This window comes from Rhinolophus hipposideros (genome assembly GCF_964194185.1).
Source record: "Rhinolophus hipposideros genome assembly, chromosome: 1".
NCBI lineage: Eukaryota > Metazoa > Chordata > Mammalia > Chiroptera > Rhinolophidae > Rhinolophus > Rhinolophus hipposideros.
The window spans coordinates 50,109,348-50,124,636 of record NC_138047.1 but is presented as its reverse complement, the minus strand read 5'-3'; the positions used below and the strand labels follow the sequence as shown (position 1 = coordinate 50,124,636).

At 34.5% G+C, this 15,289-nt stretch overlaps 1 protein-coding gene across 1 annotated transcript in view; it reads left to right on the top strand.

Annotated features, from left to right (window-relative positions):
* The window catches only part of LOC308496241 (transmembrane protease serine 11E-like), a 40,910-nt gene extending 32,987 nt beyond the window's left edge, over positions 1-7,923 (top strand). Inside the window, exon 10 of the mRNA XM_081045150.1 lies at positions 5,067-7,923. Within this exon, the coding sequence (XP_080901276.1) occupies positions 5,067-5,228 (162 nt within the window). The 3' untranslated portion in view covers positions 5,229-7,923. The remainder of the gene's footprint in view (positions 1-5,066) is intronic.
* The last annotated feature ends 7,366 nt before the right edge of the window (positions 7,924-15,289 follow it).

The following is a 15,289-nucleotide window of genomic DNA, read 5'->3' as shown; positions in this document are numbered from 1 at the left end:
TCTCCATCATCTCCATTTTTTTGTTAAGATCATCCAGTAAGTTTCTAAAATATTTATTTTGATCATTGTATTTTCACTTCTAAGATTTCCATTTGACTCTACTTTATATCTTCTATTTCTTTGCGGAAACTTCTTATTTTTTTTCATTTGTTTCCAGCATGGTAGTAATTGCTTGTGAAGACATTTTTGCAATGGCTGCTTCAAAATTTTATGTTAGATAATTCCATCATCTGTGTCATCTCAGTGTCTGAGATGTTTGTTGTTACCTGTATTTCACTTGGGTGAAAGGAGTGTCTATTCCATCTGGGTCCAGACCACAGACATCTTTTTGAACCTTGATTTTGCTTTCCAGTACGTAGGCTAGCACTGTCAACTTTGTACTTTCATCAGATATGACAACCATGATGTCTACGTCTTCATAAACACTGCTGATAAAATCTTTGAAAGAATCAATAACTGATTCCTTGAGTATGTTTCTAAATACAGCTATAATTTTTATCTTGTGATTTGACAGACTTAATATTCAATGTGCTCTGTAAGCCTCATATTGGTCTTTGAGATTTCATGCTATTCTTTATGTTTTCCAGTCTGGATTCATAGAGTGGATAACATTCATTTCTGTTTTTTTTTTTTCAGCTTTCCATTTTTCCTTCTGTCTCATACACACTGCACCTGTTTTTTCCATTCATGGGCTTCACTTCCCTTAATGCACAGCTGACTTCACCATAGTCCTTTACCAACATGTACCTCTGAGTCAGTCACTTTAGTTCAGTTGGTTATATTAAACTCTTTTACCCAACTGTAACCTTTCTGCACACTTCTGGCAAATGCTCAAAACTGAACTCATTTCCCTGTGTTTCTTTTTCTGCTCTGAGGCCCTATTTGTTCACGAAGGAAGACATGAAACAATGTAGATTGGGTCCATTACAAAATTCTACAGAAAATTCAAGTTGATACTGTAAATAAACATACTAAAATAAACCAACTTAATAAAAATTTCACTGGAAAATACACTAAATTATCATTATTGCAGATTCCATACTTGTGAATTTACCTACTTGCTAAGATTTGTTTGAAAATCTCAGTCAGTACTCAAGGCGCTTTCATGGTCATTCACGAACATGCGCAAAATGGCAAAAAATTTGAGTCATCCAATGAGCATGCTCCCACCTCAGGTTGTAAAAAGTGATGCTGCCTTCTTATTCTGGCTTTAGTACCACAAACTTATATCCTTTTTGTGGCCTATGTAGTGCCACATTTTTATGCTTTTTGTTGGTGATTTTGCTATTTAAAATAGTCCCCAACTGTAGTTCTGAAGTGCAAGAAGGCTGTGATGTGCTTTATGGAGAAAATGTGTATGTTAGGTAAACTTCATTAGACATTAGGAGTTTTAGTTCTGTTGGCTGTGAGTTCAATGTTAATTAATCAATAATATATGTTAAATAATGTGTCTTTAAACAGAAAACACACATCAGATGTGCTTATGTATTGATTAGTTGGCAAAAACCTGACTAGAGACTCATGGAAACCTAACCTTGTATTTCCCCATAGGAGCAATGATTGACTATTCACGAATTCAGTGTTTACAGTAATTTCATAGAACATAGCTACCATGAATAATGAGAATCAACTGTATTTTATTTGTCTTCTTGATAGTCATAGTAAACAGAATCTATAATCATTGTTTAGACATTATTGTAGATCTTCTCTCGTCTTAAGCACCTTCATGCTACTTGCCTCCAACTTTACTAAAACCATTGAAAACATCTTGTGCTTTCACATTTGTGATCATCATTTATGATCTTCATTCAAACACCTCAGCCTCTATTTATAGTAACTTTCTTCCTAAAAGCATCAGAGGAACAGCTGTATTATTTTTAGTCTTTTATTTTTAATTTTGTTACAGAAATTTCAAATGCACACAAAAGTAGAGAGAACAGTACAATGAACCCCCATGTACTTATCACCCAGCTTCAATAATTTTAAACTAATAGCAAATCTTATTTCCTCCCTGTATGTCCTAACTCAATCCCCTTAGCCCTCCCCTCCACTCCAAAATTCCAGATCTATTTTGAAATAAATCACAGATGTCATACAATATCATCTAAAAATATATCCTGTATTCTACAATGCTACTTTGATGATGGTATTAAAGATGAATGTTCTTTACAAATTTGGGAAATTGAAGATGGATAACCAAGTTTAGCTCTGGATTACAATACTTTACTTTGCTATCTCTGGAGGGAACTGGCACCCATCTTTTTTTCTTTCTTTTTCTTTTATGTCTAGCACCGACAATTTTGTCACTTGACTGGCTTCCTATGTTTTAATATCACAAATATCATCAATAGCCTCACATGCAAAAATCTTTGCTTGTGTTTCCTATTCTTTCCCATCTCAGTGGCATTTTGCTACCTATTCTTTGTTAAAATATGATCCTTCTTTGGTACTATGGTTCCGAAATATGCTGTTTTCTTTCCCTCCTCTCCAAGCACTCAGTTCTGGTTTCTTCTTTTAGTTCTTCTTTCTCTCCCTCTGTCTAAGCCTGGCTTTATCTCAAGACTCAGATCTCAAATGAAATTTTTCTATTCTCTATATATTTACTGAAAGAAGCTATCTTTTCTTTGAACTCATCTGTCATTTTAATGACTTCTAAATCTACATGTCCAGAATTAACCTCTTGTCCAAATTTAGTCTCATATTTCCATCTACTCCCAACCCATTTTCCTTTATGTGTATATGTTTTAAGTTATAAATGTAAGACTAAAATTTGTATATGTGTAATCACAAACTCAATGGGCATCATGAAATGTTAAATGGAATTTCCCATTTTCAAGTTTCTCACTTACGTTAGTAGGATTCTTGGAATCTTTTACTCTTGTATCTCCTTCATATGGAGTTAATCAAGTCCTAGAATATTTCTCCCAGATTTATTTCTTTTGTTTCTATTCATTCTGTTAACACTCTATTCCTTCATTACTTCATATCTTGATCACTAAAATTGCTTTCTGGTTTGGCTTCTTCTAATTTTAAAAGTTTCTGTTATGTGCATCCCTGAATAAACTTCTTGTTCTATTTCTCACTGAACCACTCACTAAAAATATTAGAATTTATGGAAAAATAGGGTTAGAGACAGACCAACGGACCCCGCAAAGGCTATGAAACTTTCTAACTAGAGAACTAACAACAACAAATAATTGTATCTTGAAAAATAACTTGGATGGTGTAGACAGGTAGAATGCCCAGGGTGGCTGGTGACTGACTTACGGGATATTAAAAATGCACAGAAACAATAGAGTGGAAATACCAGCTTCCTGGGGCTGACACAATGCGCGTGGAAATGCAGCCCTGAGCAGAGGAGGCAGTGCAACAAGCCAAGATCTAAGAACTAAGCCAGGCTGGGTTGTGCATTTTTGTGTATGTGTGGTGGTGGTGGTGGTGGTGGTGGTGGTGGTGGTAGTGGTGGTGTGGGGGGTGATTCTAGGCACAGGCACTTTCTAAACATTTTGTTAAAATAGGGCCCCAAAGGCTTCTGCCTATGAATAGCTGAGTTGATAGTTTTTTCCTTTTCTCCTAAAGATTATAATTCTCTTCCCATTATTCTGGCTTCCCGGAGTGAGACAAAACACATATAAACTATTACTTTCATCTTATACTGACACAACTCCCAATTCACCAACAGTGTGTGGGCTAACTAGTGTTAGCAGAACAGACTATATCTTTCTCTATTTGATACTTGCTGGACATCACCGTATTTTTCATTTTGTATTGTTTTTAAGTGCTTTGCCATCTTTTTTCTTTGATTACTTTATTCTCAGACTCCTTTACTCCTGTCTCTTAACAGATTTAAACTTTGTTGTCTCTAGCATCAACTATTTCTCAATCCTAAACTGATCTGCCTAGACTTAGGTTTCAATTGTCAAAATGATGTATTTTCAAATAGCATGGTATGGCACATCTTATTTCTATAGATTGTAGGCTCCTTGAAGGCATGTTTCTAGTCTCTTTATATCTCCTGCCACATGTAAAGGCATCAGTAAACACTTATTGGTAATTGATTTAAAAATTACAAACACGCTATTTCAAATTCAGCTATGATAAGTATTAAATAATTTTTTACATGGGAAAAGAAAAATTCACAAGGAAGATAGTATAATGTGTGTGTGTCTGGGGGGGGGGGAAATGGGCTTCTGAATTAGATCACTCTAGATTACTCAAATTTAAGTTCTACCCCTGAATAGCATGTGACAGCAAGCAAATAATTTAATATGTAGAGTTCCAGTTTCTTTATTGTTAAATGGAGAAAATAAAACCTAATCCCATGTTTCATTGCCAGAATTACAGGAGTTAATGAGATAATATGCTAATTAATTAATTAAGAGTTTCATAGAGTGCTTAATACTTAATGATACCAGGAATTTGAGGAATAATCAGTCAGTCCCTTGTTTTTATGACCCTTTTAAGGAAATAGGTTTCTGGAGTTCACAAGAAATAAACAATTGGCATTTTTGGTTTTGTATATGTATTTACTAAGTCCTGCTTTGTGCCAGGCTCTATGCTAATCACTTTGCCCACTGTTTTACATAATCTGCAAAATAATCATCAGAGGTAGGTATTAGTAGGAGCATTAAAAATCAGTAAATTAAAGGTCTTAGCCAGCTTGGAAGAGCCAGACTTGAGATTTAAACCCAGGTGTCTGACTCTAATGTTTGTGCTCTTTATCAGTGATAGACTCATCACCCTTCTTTCGGGAGGTGTGTCACACTGATAAAGAGGCAACCAGTATGGACAGTTATTTTGTCTGACATACCTGAGAGGTTATGAACACTGTTCTCCAAAGAGATGGAGACTTTAATATCAGTGTACTGAACCCTGAGGCTAAGCCAATTCTCCAGGTGGTGGAGCTCCTCCTTTATGTGAATTACTGACTTAGAGGGAATCACTTGTGCATTTGAACACACTGAAGATTTTTGAAAGCCCCCCTTCATCAAACTCAAGTTAGAGAAATAGTAAACTTTTCCATAGTGAATGAATTATTAATTACTAATCTCTTCTTTCTCCTTTAGGGTGATTCCGGAGGACCACTGGTTAGTCCAGATGCTAGAGATATCTGGTATCTTGCTGGAATAGTGAGCTGGGGAGATGAATGTGGGCAACCCAATAAGCCTGGTGTTTATACGAGAGTGACTGCCCTCCGGGACTGGATCACTTCCCAAACTGGTATCTAAGAGAGAAAAACCTAGTAGAATGGAATGCATTTTTGCTTATAAGCCATTCTTTGAAATAACAGAATTGCAGATGAAGCTTTGCAGATCCCCTGGATCTGACCATAGAATGAAACTGTGTGCCTGATGCATAATTTCCATCCTAACTCTGCTCCATATGTGAGCATCCCGCTTCTTTGAGATGGATTAAGTCTCAACTTATATTCATTTATTTTCTAGTTTTCTGTCATTGAAATTTTTACCTTGTAGACATAAATTTCTCATGCATATACACAATTTGTAGTGATCCCTTCCTTCATTTTCCCAGCTTCTGTCATCTCAGTAAATTTCTACTTTTAAGGTGCAGGACAAAGAATAAAAGGAAATATAAAAAGGAAAAACTACATCTTTATATACAGAAAAATATTGGGTGCTTTTTTTTCTCAGCAGAATGAGGAAAATGATTATGTTCATTATGAAAGGTCAAACAGAGACAGCAGAATATCAAATACATCATGAGGAAAAATGAATAAGAACTAAGTTAAAGAAATATAGAGAGAAACCAAGATATAGCTTTTGTGTGTGTGTGTATGTGTGTGTGTCAAACAACTACAGAAATAAATGTGGGGAAGATTCTGTTTTCTTGCAGCTGACAATATTTATACAAATTCTATATAATGTATTTGTTCTGAATAACTTAAAATGAATAATATTTATTTAAAATCACACTGCTGAGGATGTCAATATATAATAATAAAAAGTAATACACCTTCCATTTGCTTGATATTACAATATAGTAATCTATGAAGCAGGGGAGAATGGAGAAATATCATAGTTTATTGCAAATCTTTTTGAATACTGAGGCTAAAATGAAAATTTATTTAAGAAGAACCATCAAAATTATATGGTACAATTTTTGTGTGGTTGAATGGGAGGGAGTGAAGAGAGAATCAGTTCCAACTATTGAATGAAACGGGATTATAACCAAGTGCCTGTGTATTTTTGTTTGTAGCTTTCCCAGATTGCAAAGCCTTGAAAGTGAATAAAGCCCAGGTATTAGTATGTATTATAATCATGCCAATGAAGCTAGAGTTCATACCACATTCTGAAATAATTGCAGATGTTCTTCCCTCGCTGCTATGGTTTCATCCCATGCTTGTACTGTGGGCTTAGCTGGGTCCAGATGGGAAGATATCGAGCAGATATCCTGGAAGCTAACTCCCTGCTAAATCTAGTATGGCACTGAATTGCTAACTGCTTGGATACAAAATGAAAGACTAAAAACCTAGTATTAGCCACCTTCATAATTTTAGTTTTGGTAAATTACTGCTGAGCTGTTAGAGACACATCATTCAAGTGGTCTAGGCCATTATAAAGTTAGGAATGGTGCTGTGACATACATCATGCTGATGGCGAGATTTCACTGAATCTTTCCTTACCCTTCCCTCAATTGTATAAAGCTACTCAGACAAGTTCTGTATTACACCACACCACTTTGAAAACCAACATTAGCATTTTGACTTATATTGTCCCAAATAACATTGGCCTATAAACTGATAAAATTCAGGCACTTGGCTAAAATATGAAAACTGGCATGAATTGATAGTTAAAAATTTTGTAGAAACTGTTTTTGTTCCATTTAATAAAACATTTTGAGAAAAGAAACAAGATCAAGGGAAATGATGAATTTTAAACAAAGATTTAAAGTACATTTCAAAGTAAATTACTTTCAGTGTTCCATTAAAAAATTGGTCCCCCTTATTTCATATATTCTGCAACGGGCCTCTAGGTGGCATCTGCAAGCTACAGGAAGACACAAGGAAGAAAGGTATCTTCAAGTAATAAAAGTGTCTTGTAAAACTGAAAGAATGCAATTCATCTTTGAAAAGGCATTTAAAAATGAATCCACGTAAACTGACAACATGATTATTTTGCAGATTTCTGTAGGTGTTTCCAAAATAAAATAAAATTTATTAACATGTGACATGAAAATCTGCTCTGCAAACAAACTTGAAGAGATTTAAATTGACAAATTTTAAAAGTTTAATTTCATAATGGCATCATATTCCTCAGAAAAATATTTTTGATATTTTCTTTTACAAAAGTTGGAGAATTTGAGCTTGGGCCACAGTGAAAATATGACTAATAGTTCAAACTTTATATGTACAGAGAAATAGATAATACAGATTCATATTTTTAAAGTGAAAGATGTTATCTTTTGAAAGATAACATATGAAGGGTTTCAGTATTCTTAGACATGTCTGTTTTAATCAATTCATTGGAGAAAGTTAAGTCATGACAAATAATATTTATGAATTGTACAGAGGGCAAGCGGTTCTATATCTTTTATCTCTTCCTGCAGCACCTAGTAAAGTGCTCTGTATCTAATAATAGTCTTGCAATAAATGTCGGTAAATTGCTCTTTTATTTTTGTCTGATGTAGACAACATAGCTTTATTATTGTTTACCCTTTGATTTCTAGAAATGAGTATTGTCAGATTTTATACTAACTGTGTGACTAAAGCCTGTGATTTAAACACTCACTAATATTTACCCCGAATGATTGCAGTAGGGATTAAAATGAAGTAATGTTTGAGTGCTTAGCACAGTTCTTGGAACATAGTAGGTGCTTGACAAATGGTGCTATTGTAACTGTTGTAATGAAATTACAGTCTTATTTGGAATAATTAGTACTTGATCATAATAGATTGAATAAATATTTTTGAAATGAAGAGATAATTAGACCAACAGAATGGGCTATTTTTTTGTTTGTTTGTTTTTAATTCTGATTCTACAAAATAAGGTTTTTTTGGGATCATTCCAAAACATGTTGTCCAATTTTTTTCTGACTGTTATTCTAATTTTCATTTCAACTTTTAAAAATGATAGACACTGACATGCGGTATATAAACCAAAAACAACAAAAGAACAAGACAAACAAATGAGAAATAAAAGTGATAGACCTTGTTAATCATAGGGTGACTGAATTCTATCAGGATCTATAGTTTAGTTCAAATGATGCCTCCTCCACGAACCCTTCCATGATTCCCTCAAGTGGATGAAGTTGAGGAAAACTTCCTCCTTTCTGAAATTAATTACTATTAAAAAAACACACCAAAACGCTTTTTTATTTTCAGACAATCGTAGACATATGTATAGTTGAAAAATATAATACAGAGACATCCTGTGTATCTTTTATCCAGTTTTCCTCAATGGTAATATCTTGCTTAGCTATAACAAAATATCACAACAAGAAAGTTGATACTGAGACAATCCATAAACCTCATTCAGATTCCACCAGTTTTAAAAACATGCAATTATGTCTATGTGTGTGTATTTAGTTCCATGATATTTTATTACATGTGGGTTTGTGTGAGCACCACCACAGTCAAGGTACAGAATAGTTTGAGTATAACAACCCTTCATGCTACTCACAGCCACCTGTCTCTTTCCCTCCCTGTATCCCCAGTCTCTAATCCCTGGTAACCACTAATCTGTTATATATCTTTATAATTTTGTCAATTAAAGAATGGTACATAAGGGAATCATACAGTATATAACCTTTGCAGGTTGGCTTTTTCGCTCCACCTAATTCCCCAGAGATCAATCCAAGTTGTGTATGTCAATAGTTCATTCTTTTTTACTGCTGCATAGTATTTCATGGTATGAATATACGACAGTTTATGCATTCACTCATTGAAGGGCAAAGTTGTTTACAGCTTTTGGGTATATTATGAATAAAGCTACTATAACATTTACGTGTAGGTGTGTAGGTTTTTTTGTGAACGTGTTTATTTCTCTGGGATTAATGGCCTAGAGTACATTAACGGTTGTATGGTAAGTACATGTTTGGTTTTTTAAGAAATTGCCATATTCTCAGCCATGGAAGGGAATGGGTTCTTATCATCTGTGGCGGCATGCGTGGACCTGGAGGGTATTGTGCTGAGTGGAGTGTGAGGCAGAAAAAGATAGATGCAATGTGATTTCACTTATATGTGGAATCTAAAGAACAAAACAAACAAAATGAAACACAGTAATAGATACAGAGAAAAAACTGATGGTTGCCAGATGGGAGGCGGGTTGGGTGAATGGGTGAAAAAAGTGAAAAGATTAAGAAGCACAAATTGGTTATTACAAAATAGTCATGGGGATATAGGGTACAGTATAAAGAGTATAATCAATAATATATTAACTGTGTATGGTGTCAGATGGGTACTAGATTTATTAGAGTGATAGATGGGAGGGGATTGTGGACAGGGTAAAAAGGTGAAGGGATTAAGAAGGACAAATTGGTAGTTACAAAATAGTCCTGGGGATGTAAAATAAAGCATAGGAAATATAGTCAATAATATGGTAATAACTGTGTATAGTGCCAGGTGGGTACTAGACTAGTCAGGGGGATCTTTCTTCAATTATATGAATGTCTAACCACTATGCTGTACACCTTAAATTAATATAAAATAACATTGAATATCAACTGCAATTGAAAAAAGGGGAAGAAAGGTGAAGGGGAATAAGAGGTTCAAATTTGCAGGTATGAAACAAATAAGACATGGGAATGTAATTTACAGCATAGGGAATATAATCAATAATATTGTGATACCATAGTATGGTGTCAGATGGTTGCTGGACTTATCATGGTGATCACTTCTTTAGGTATATAAATGTTGAGTAACTATGGTGTACACCCAAAACTAATATAATATTGCATGTTAGCGATATTTTTAATAAAAATCTTTTAAAAAGAAACTTCCATATTCTTTCCAGACTGCTTCTTACCATTTTTAAAACTCTGTGTACCTATACTCTCTACTCATGTTTTATAGATATGTGTGAATAGCTCTGAATTCAATACTAGATTGTAAGTGCTAGAGGGGTAGGGAACATGACTGACTTCATTTTTATAACCTTCATGGTCCATAGGAAAATATGCTATTTATAGCAGTGCTCAATAAAGATTAATTAAATAAAGAGTGAAGATAGTAACAACAATAAGCAAACATAGCAATACATATATAAAATAGGAAAGAAATTATTTTGGATAGAAAAAACCAACAGTATTGCCTTTATGAATGTGTTATGCTCTAATTTCTATAATTTTGGACTTTACCACAGTACCTCCAAATAGCCAATATTAGTTTATATAAAGTCTTGTTTTCCATTTTCCCATATGCCATGCCATACACACACATACAAAAACACACACTAAAGACATGGCTTATATGATGAGTATCCTCATGCTTGAATTCACTTCCTGATATACAATATATTTCATGGTTTCTGATACATCTGTATCAGGTTCTATGCTGTACTTGTGGAATAAATTCCAAAAGAGGGATATACTCAATAAATATTTGCTGGCCTTAATTTTTATAACCATGACTCTATAATTCATTTGTTCTAATACAATTTTTATTGTACATCTCTCAAGGTGGAGTAAAAGAGGAAGGCCTATGAAATGCAATTATATCTCCCTTAGTTGACAATGATTCATTCATTAATCAATACATCTTTGATACAGCCGTATTAAGCATAAATTAATACCATAGTCACTTACTATAATAACAGTTTTGTATATACCTTTTACTCCTGTCTTGCTTTTCTATTGTTTTACCTCTCTGTGAAACTTGCTTTTTACTATAACTCTAACGAAATCCATATCTCCACCTTCTCTTTTCCTATACCATGAAGTTGAATTTGTTAGGAGAAAAATACACAACCACACTGAATGGTCAAACTTCAAATTCATGATCAGAATTCTCCAGCGTACTCTTAATACATCCCCACCATCATACTATACTGCTCCTTTCACTCTCCCCTTCTCCTAGATGTCTATTTCTCATCTTTTCCTCTCTTCAACTCCCCTAGCACCTGCTTATCCATCTGCATTCTCCACTGATGATCTTTTTTCCATACACATTCATTGAAAATTGAAGTATTTGTGATAGACTCTCCACTATCTCTACCCACTTACCAGCAGCTACACCCTCACACTTGGCCTTCCCACCCGTTGATCAGGTACTTGGATTGAAAGCCGATCTCTATACCTGCGCACTCTCTCCACTTTCTCCTACCTACTCTCACCTACTTAAGGAACTTGCTCCAGCAACTCTTCCCTCCCTCTCTTATATGGTCAATTTTCTTTTTGTTATTTGCTCCATCTTAAAACAAACAAACAAACACCAAAAAAAGAAAAAAAAAAGAAAAAATATTATCTTCACCCCACTCTCTCCATCAGTTGCTGCTCCAAGACTGTTGTAGGAAATTGAAAAAAATGATCTGTATTTACTATCTCCTACACTGCTCCTTGCATTATTCCTTAAGCATGTTTCAGACTTTGGCTCTCTAATCTCACTAAAACTGCATTTTGCAAGGACATTTATAGTCTCCATGTTGCTAAATCTAATGGTGAATTCTCATCTTACGTATCTTATCAATAACATTTGGCACAGGTGATTTTCTCTCCCCCACCCCCCCGCCACTTCATTAACCTTCTTCTTTGTCTTCCAGGGTACTCCCAACTGCCTGTTACCCTCAGACTTTGTACTCATAAGCCAGTCTTATTTTATGGTTGCTATCCTTGTCCTGAAGTTCTCAATGTTAAGTTACTCCAGGGCTAGGACCTTATTACTCTTCCTTGGTGATCTCATTCAGTTTCATTGTTTTAAATACTATACACATGATATTTCTAGATTTTTATCTTCAGAACAAACCTCAATCCACAAATCCAAACTTATATATCCAATTGCTTGTTGGTTATCTCTGTTCAGATGTCTAATAACAGTCTCAAATGCAACATGTCTTTTCTCCTGATGTTACACCCATTGATTTCCCTGTCTTGGTCAATATCATTTTTCCAACTGTTCAGGCCCCAAAACTTGCTATTCTCTTGACTCCCCTCCTTTTCTCACATCCCAAATCTAACACTTTTCTAGTATATTAATATTTTATAGAATACTGTCTAAACTCAAGCTCACTTGTCAATTGTTAGTAAATTAATTTTCTGCTCCCTTTTGAAAAGAATGTCATTTGCCATTTCTCCCATTCTCTGAATTGCTATAATTCCAGAGACGTTAGCTTCATTAGTCAAGTAATCATTTTCAACATTGTTGTTACTATGGAATAGAGTTTATTCTGGGGGAAAAAAATGAAAGCATTTATAACAGCAAAGTAGCTCCCTAAAATCTTTTCTTTCCTTTGAGTTTCTGTTATCTACAATTCAACTTCTTGTTTATGGATTGTCGAGGCATCTCAATTAATCTATACCTGACTCTCCTTAGACATCAACTGGAATAATCAACTTGTCTAGACATTTCATCACAAGAATTGGTCTCCAGTTACCTCAACGCCCAAAATTTATATTTCAAGTTACAACCTTTTCAATAAACTCCAGTCTCGTATAAGCAATTACCAATTCAACAGTTCCCCATAGATATCTAAAAGCCCTCTCTAATGGAGCTTGTCCAAAACCTAGGTCTGGATTTCCATTTTCCATTCCCTATTTCTCTAAATGTTACCATCTCAGTTAATGGCATTATTGTGAACCCAATCCCTCAGGTCCCAAACCTTCTACCACATTCAATTCGTCAGGTTCTGCCAGTTCTACCTTTAAAATATGCTAGACTTCAACAATTTCTTATTACCTGTGCAGTCCAAATAGCCATTTTTCTCACCTAGACAACTATAACAGCCTCTCAACTCCCTTACTTCTGTCCCTACTGAGCCCTGACACCCAACTTCACAAAGCCACTGGGGATACCCTCTCCACATATAGGGACAGTAGTAAAAGGGGTAGGGAAGTAGTCGTCACTTGAGAGGGCGGCAAAGGAATCTGTGTACTAGAGGAAAGTCAGGTTCTAGTTAGAGCAAGATGACAAGGATGTTTGGAGAAAAGTCTGGGGACATGAAGAATTTAAAGAAAACATACTGTGACTTCCAGAGAACAGTATAGGAGGATTTAGAGTTGAGGAAGGAATGAGAAGGACACATATTAGAGAATGGGACAAACATGAGCTGGGAGTCAATTTTTGTATACAGTGAAAGACAATCTCGTTTCATTCTTTTGCATCTGGCTTTCCAATTTTCCCAGAACCATTTACTGAGGAGGCTTTCTTTTCTCTATTGTATGTTTTTGATTCCTTTGTTGAAAATTATTTGCCCATATAAGTATATGTGAGTTTATTTCTGGGCTTTCAATTCTGTTATATTGGTCTATGTGTCTGTTTTTCTAAAAGGGTGAAGGGGGTCAAATATCTGGTGACAGATTTGACTTTAGCTGGGGAACATACAATGCAATATACAGATGATACATTATAGAATTGTATACTTGAAACCTATATAATTTTATTAACCAATGTCACCTCAATAAATTTAACAAAATTAAAAGAAATAACAGCTTAAGAAAAGAAAAAAAAAAGCCTCTGTTAGCTCGCTAGCCAAGCTAATCAACATATTATTACCAATGCAAAAGAAAATATTATAGTATTAATAAGAACCAAATACTATGTAGGAATAAGTAAACAATAGATAGAAGGGGTCTTGCTACCTGTTTTATGTTGTAGGAATCAGACAATCAACCTGTAAGTTCTGATTAAGAACCTAGAATGTATGAAAAATTAATATAAGACATAAACCCTACGCTTCAGGACCTTATATCTACTTGGAGAAACAAACATGGCACAAATAAAAAATAAATAATAATTATTTGTTAAGAGGTATGTGCAATTTTATCACAGAAAATAATAAAATTAATGTGAGCCAGAGTTACTATAGAAGATTCAGTAAAGTGAAAACTGGAAAAGTCACACACAAAAGAATGAAACTAGATGGCTGTCACCATGTACAAAAATTAACTCAAAATCGATCAAAGACTGAAATATAAGATATAGAACAATAAATTGCATAGAAGAAAACATAGATATTAAGCTTATGGACAATGGTCTTAGAGAGGATTTTATAAATTTGACCTCAAAGACAAGGCAAAAATAAAAATAAAGGAATGGGACTAGATCAAACTGAAATGCTTCTACATAGCAAAAGAAACTATTAAAAAAAGAGGCAACCAATAGAATTGGAGAAGACATTTGCAAACAACACCTCCAATAAGAAGCTAATATCCAAAATACAAAAAGAACTCATACAACCCAACAACCAAAAAACAAACAATCCAATTAAAAAATGGGCAGAGGACCTCAACAGACACATCTCCCAAGAAGACATACAAATGGCCAACAGATATATGAAAAGATGCTGAACTTCACTAGCTATTAGGGAAATACAAATCAAATTGGCTACCACCTAACACCTGTTAGGATGGCTATCATCAACAAGACAAATAATAACAAGTGTTAGAGAGGACATGGATAAAAAAGTTTTGAAGGATTTTGAAGAATTTGAAAATAAATGGATTGAACTGGGAATGAAGAAGTTAAATTGCCACTTTTTGCAGATGACATGATGCTATATATAGAAAACTCTAAAGACTCCACCAAAAAGCTATTAGAAACAATAAACGAATACAGGAAAGTAGCTGGCTACAAAATCAATGTACAAAAATCCACTGCTTTCCTACATACTAGCAATGAAATTTCAGAAAAAGAAACAAAAAGAAAAACACCACAATCCCTTTTGTAATTGCAACAGAAAGGATAAAATACCTAGGAATAAACTTAACAAAGAATGTGAAGGATCTATACACTGAAAACTATAAGACATTCTTGAAAGAAATTGAAGAAGACACCAAGAAACGAAAAGACATTCCATGTTTATGGATTGGAAGAATCAAAATAGTTAAAATGGCCATATTACCCAAAGCAATATACAGATTTAATGCAATCCCCATCAAAATTCCAATGGCATTCTTAAAAGAAATAGAATAAAAAAATCATCAGATTTGTATCGAACCACAAGAGACCCTGAACGGCCAAAGCAATCCTAAGCAAAAAGAATAATGGTGCAGATATCACACTCCCTGACTTCAGATTGTACTACAGAGCAACAATAATCAGAACAGTATGATATTGGAAGAAAAACAGACACACAGACCAATGGAATAGAATTGAAAACCCAGAAATAAACTCACCTAA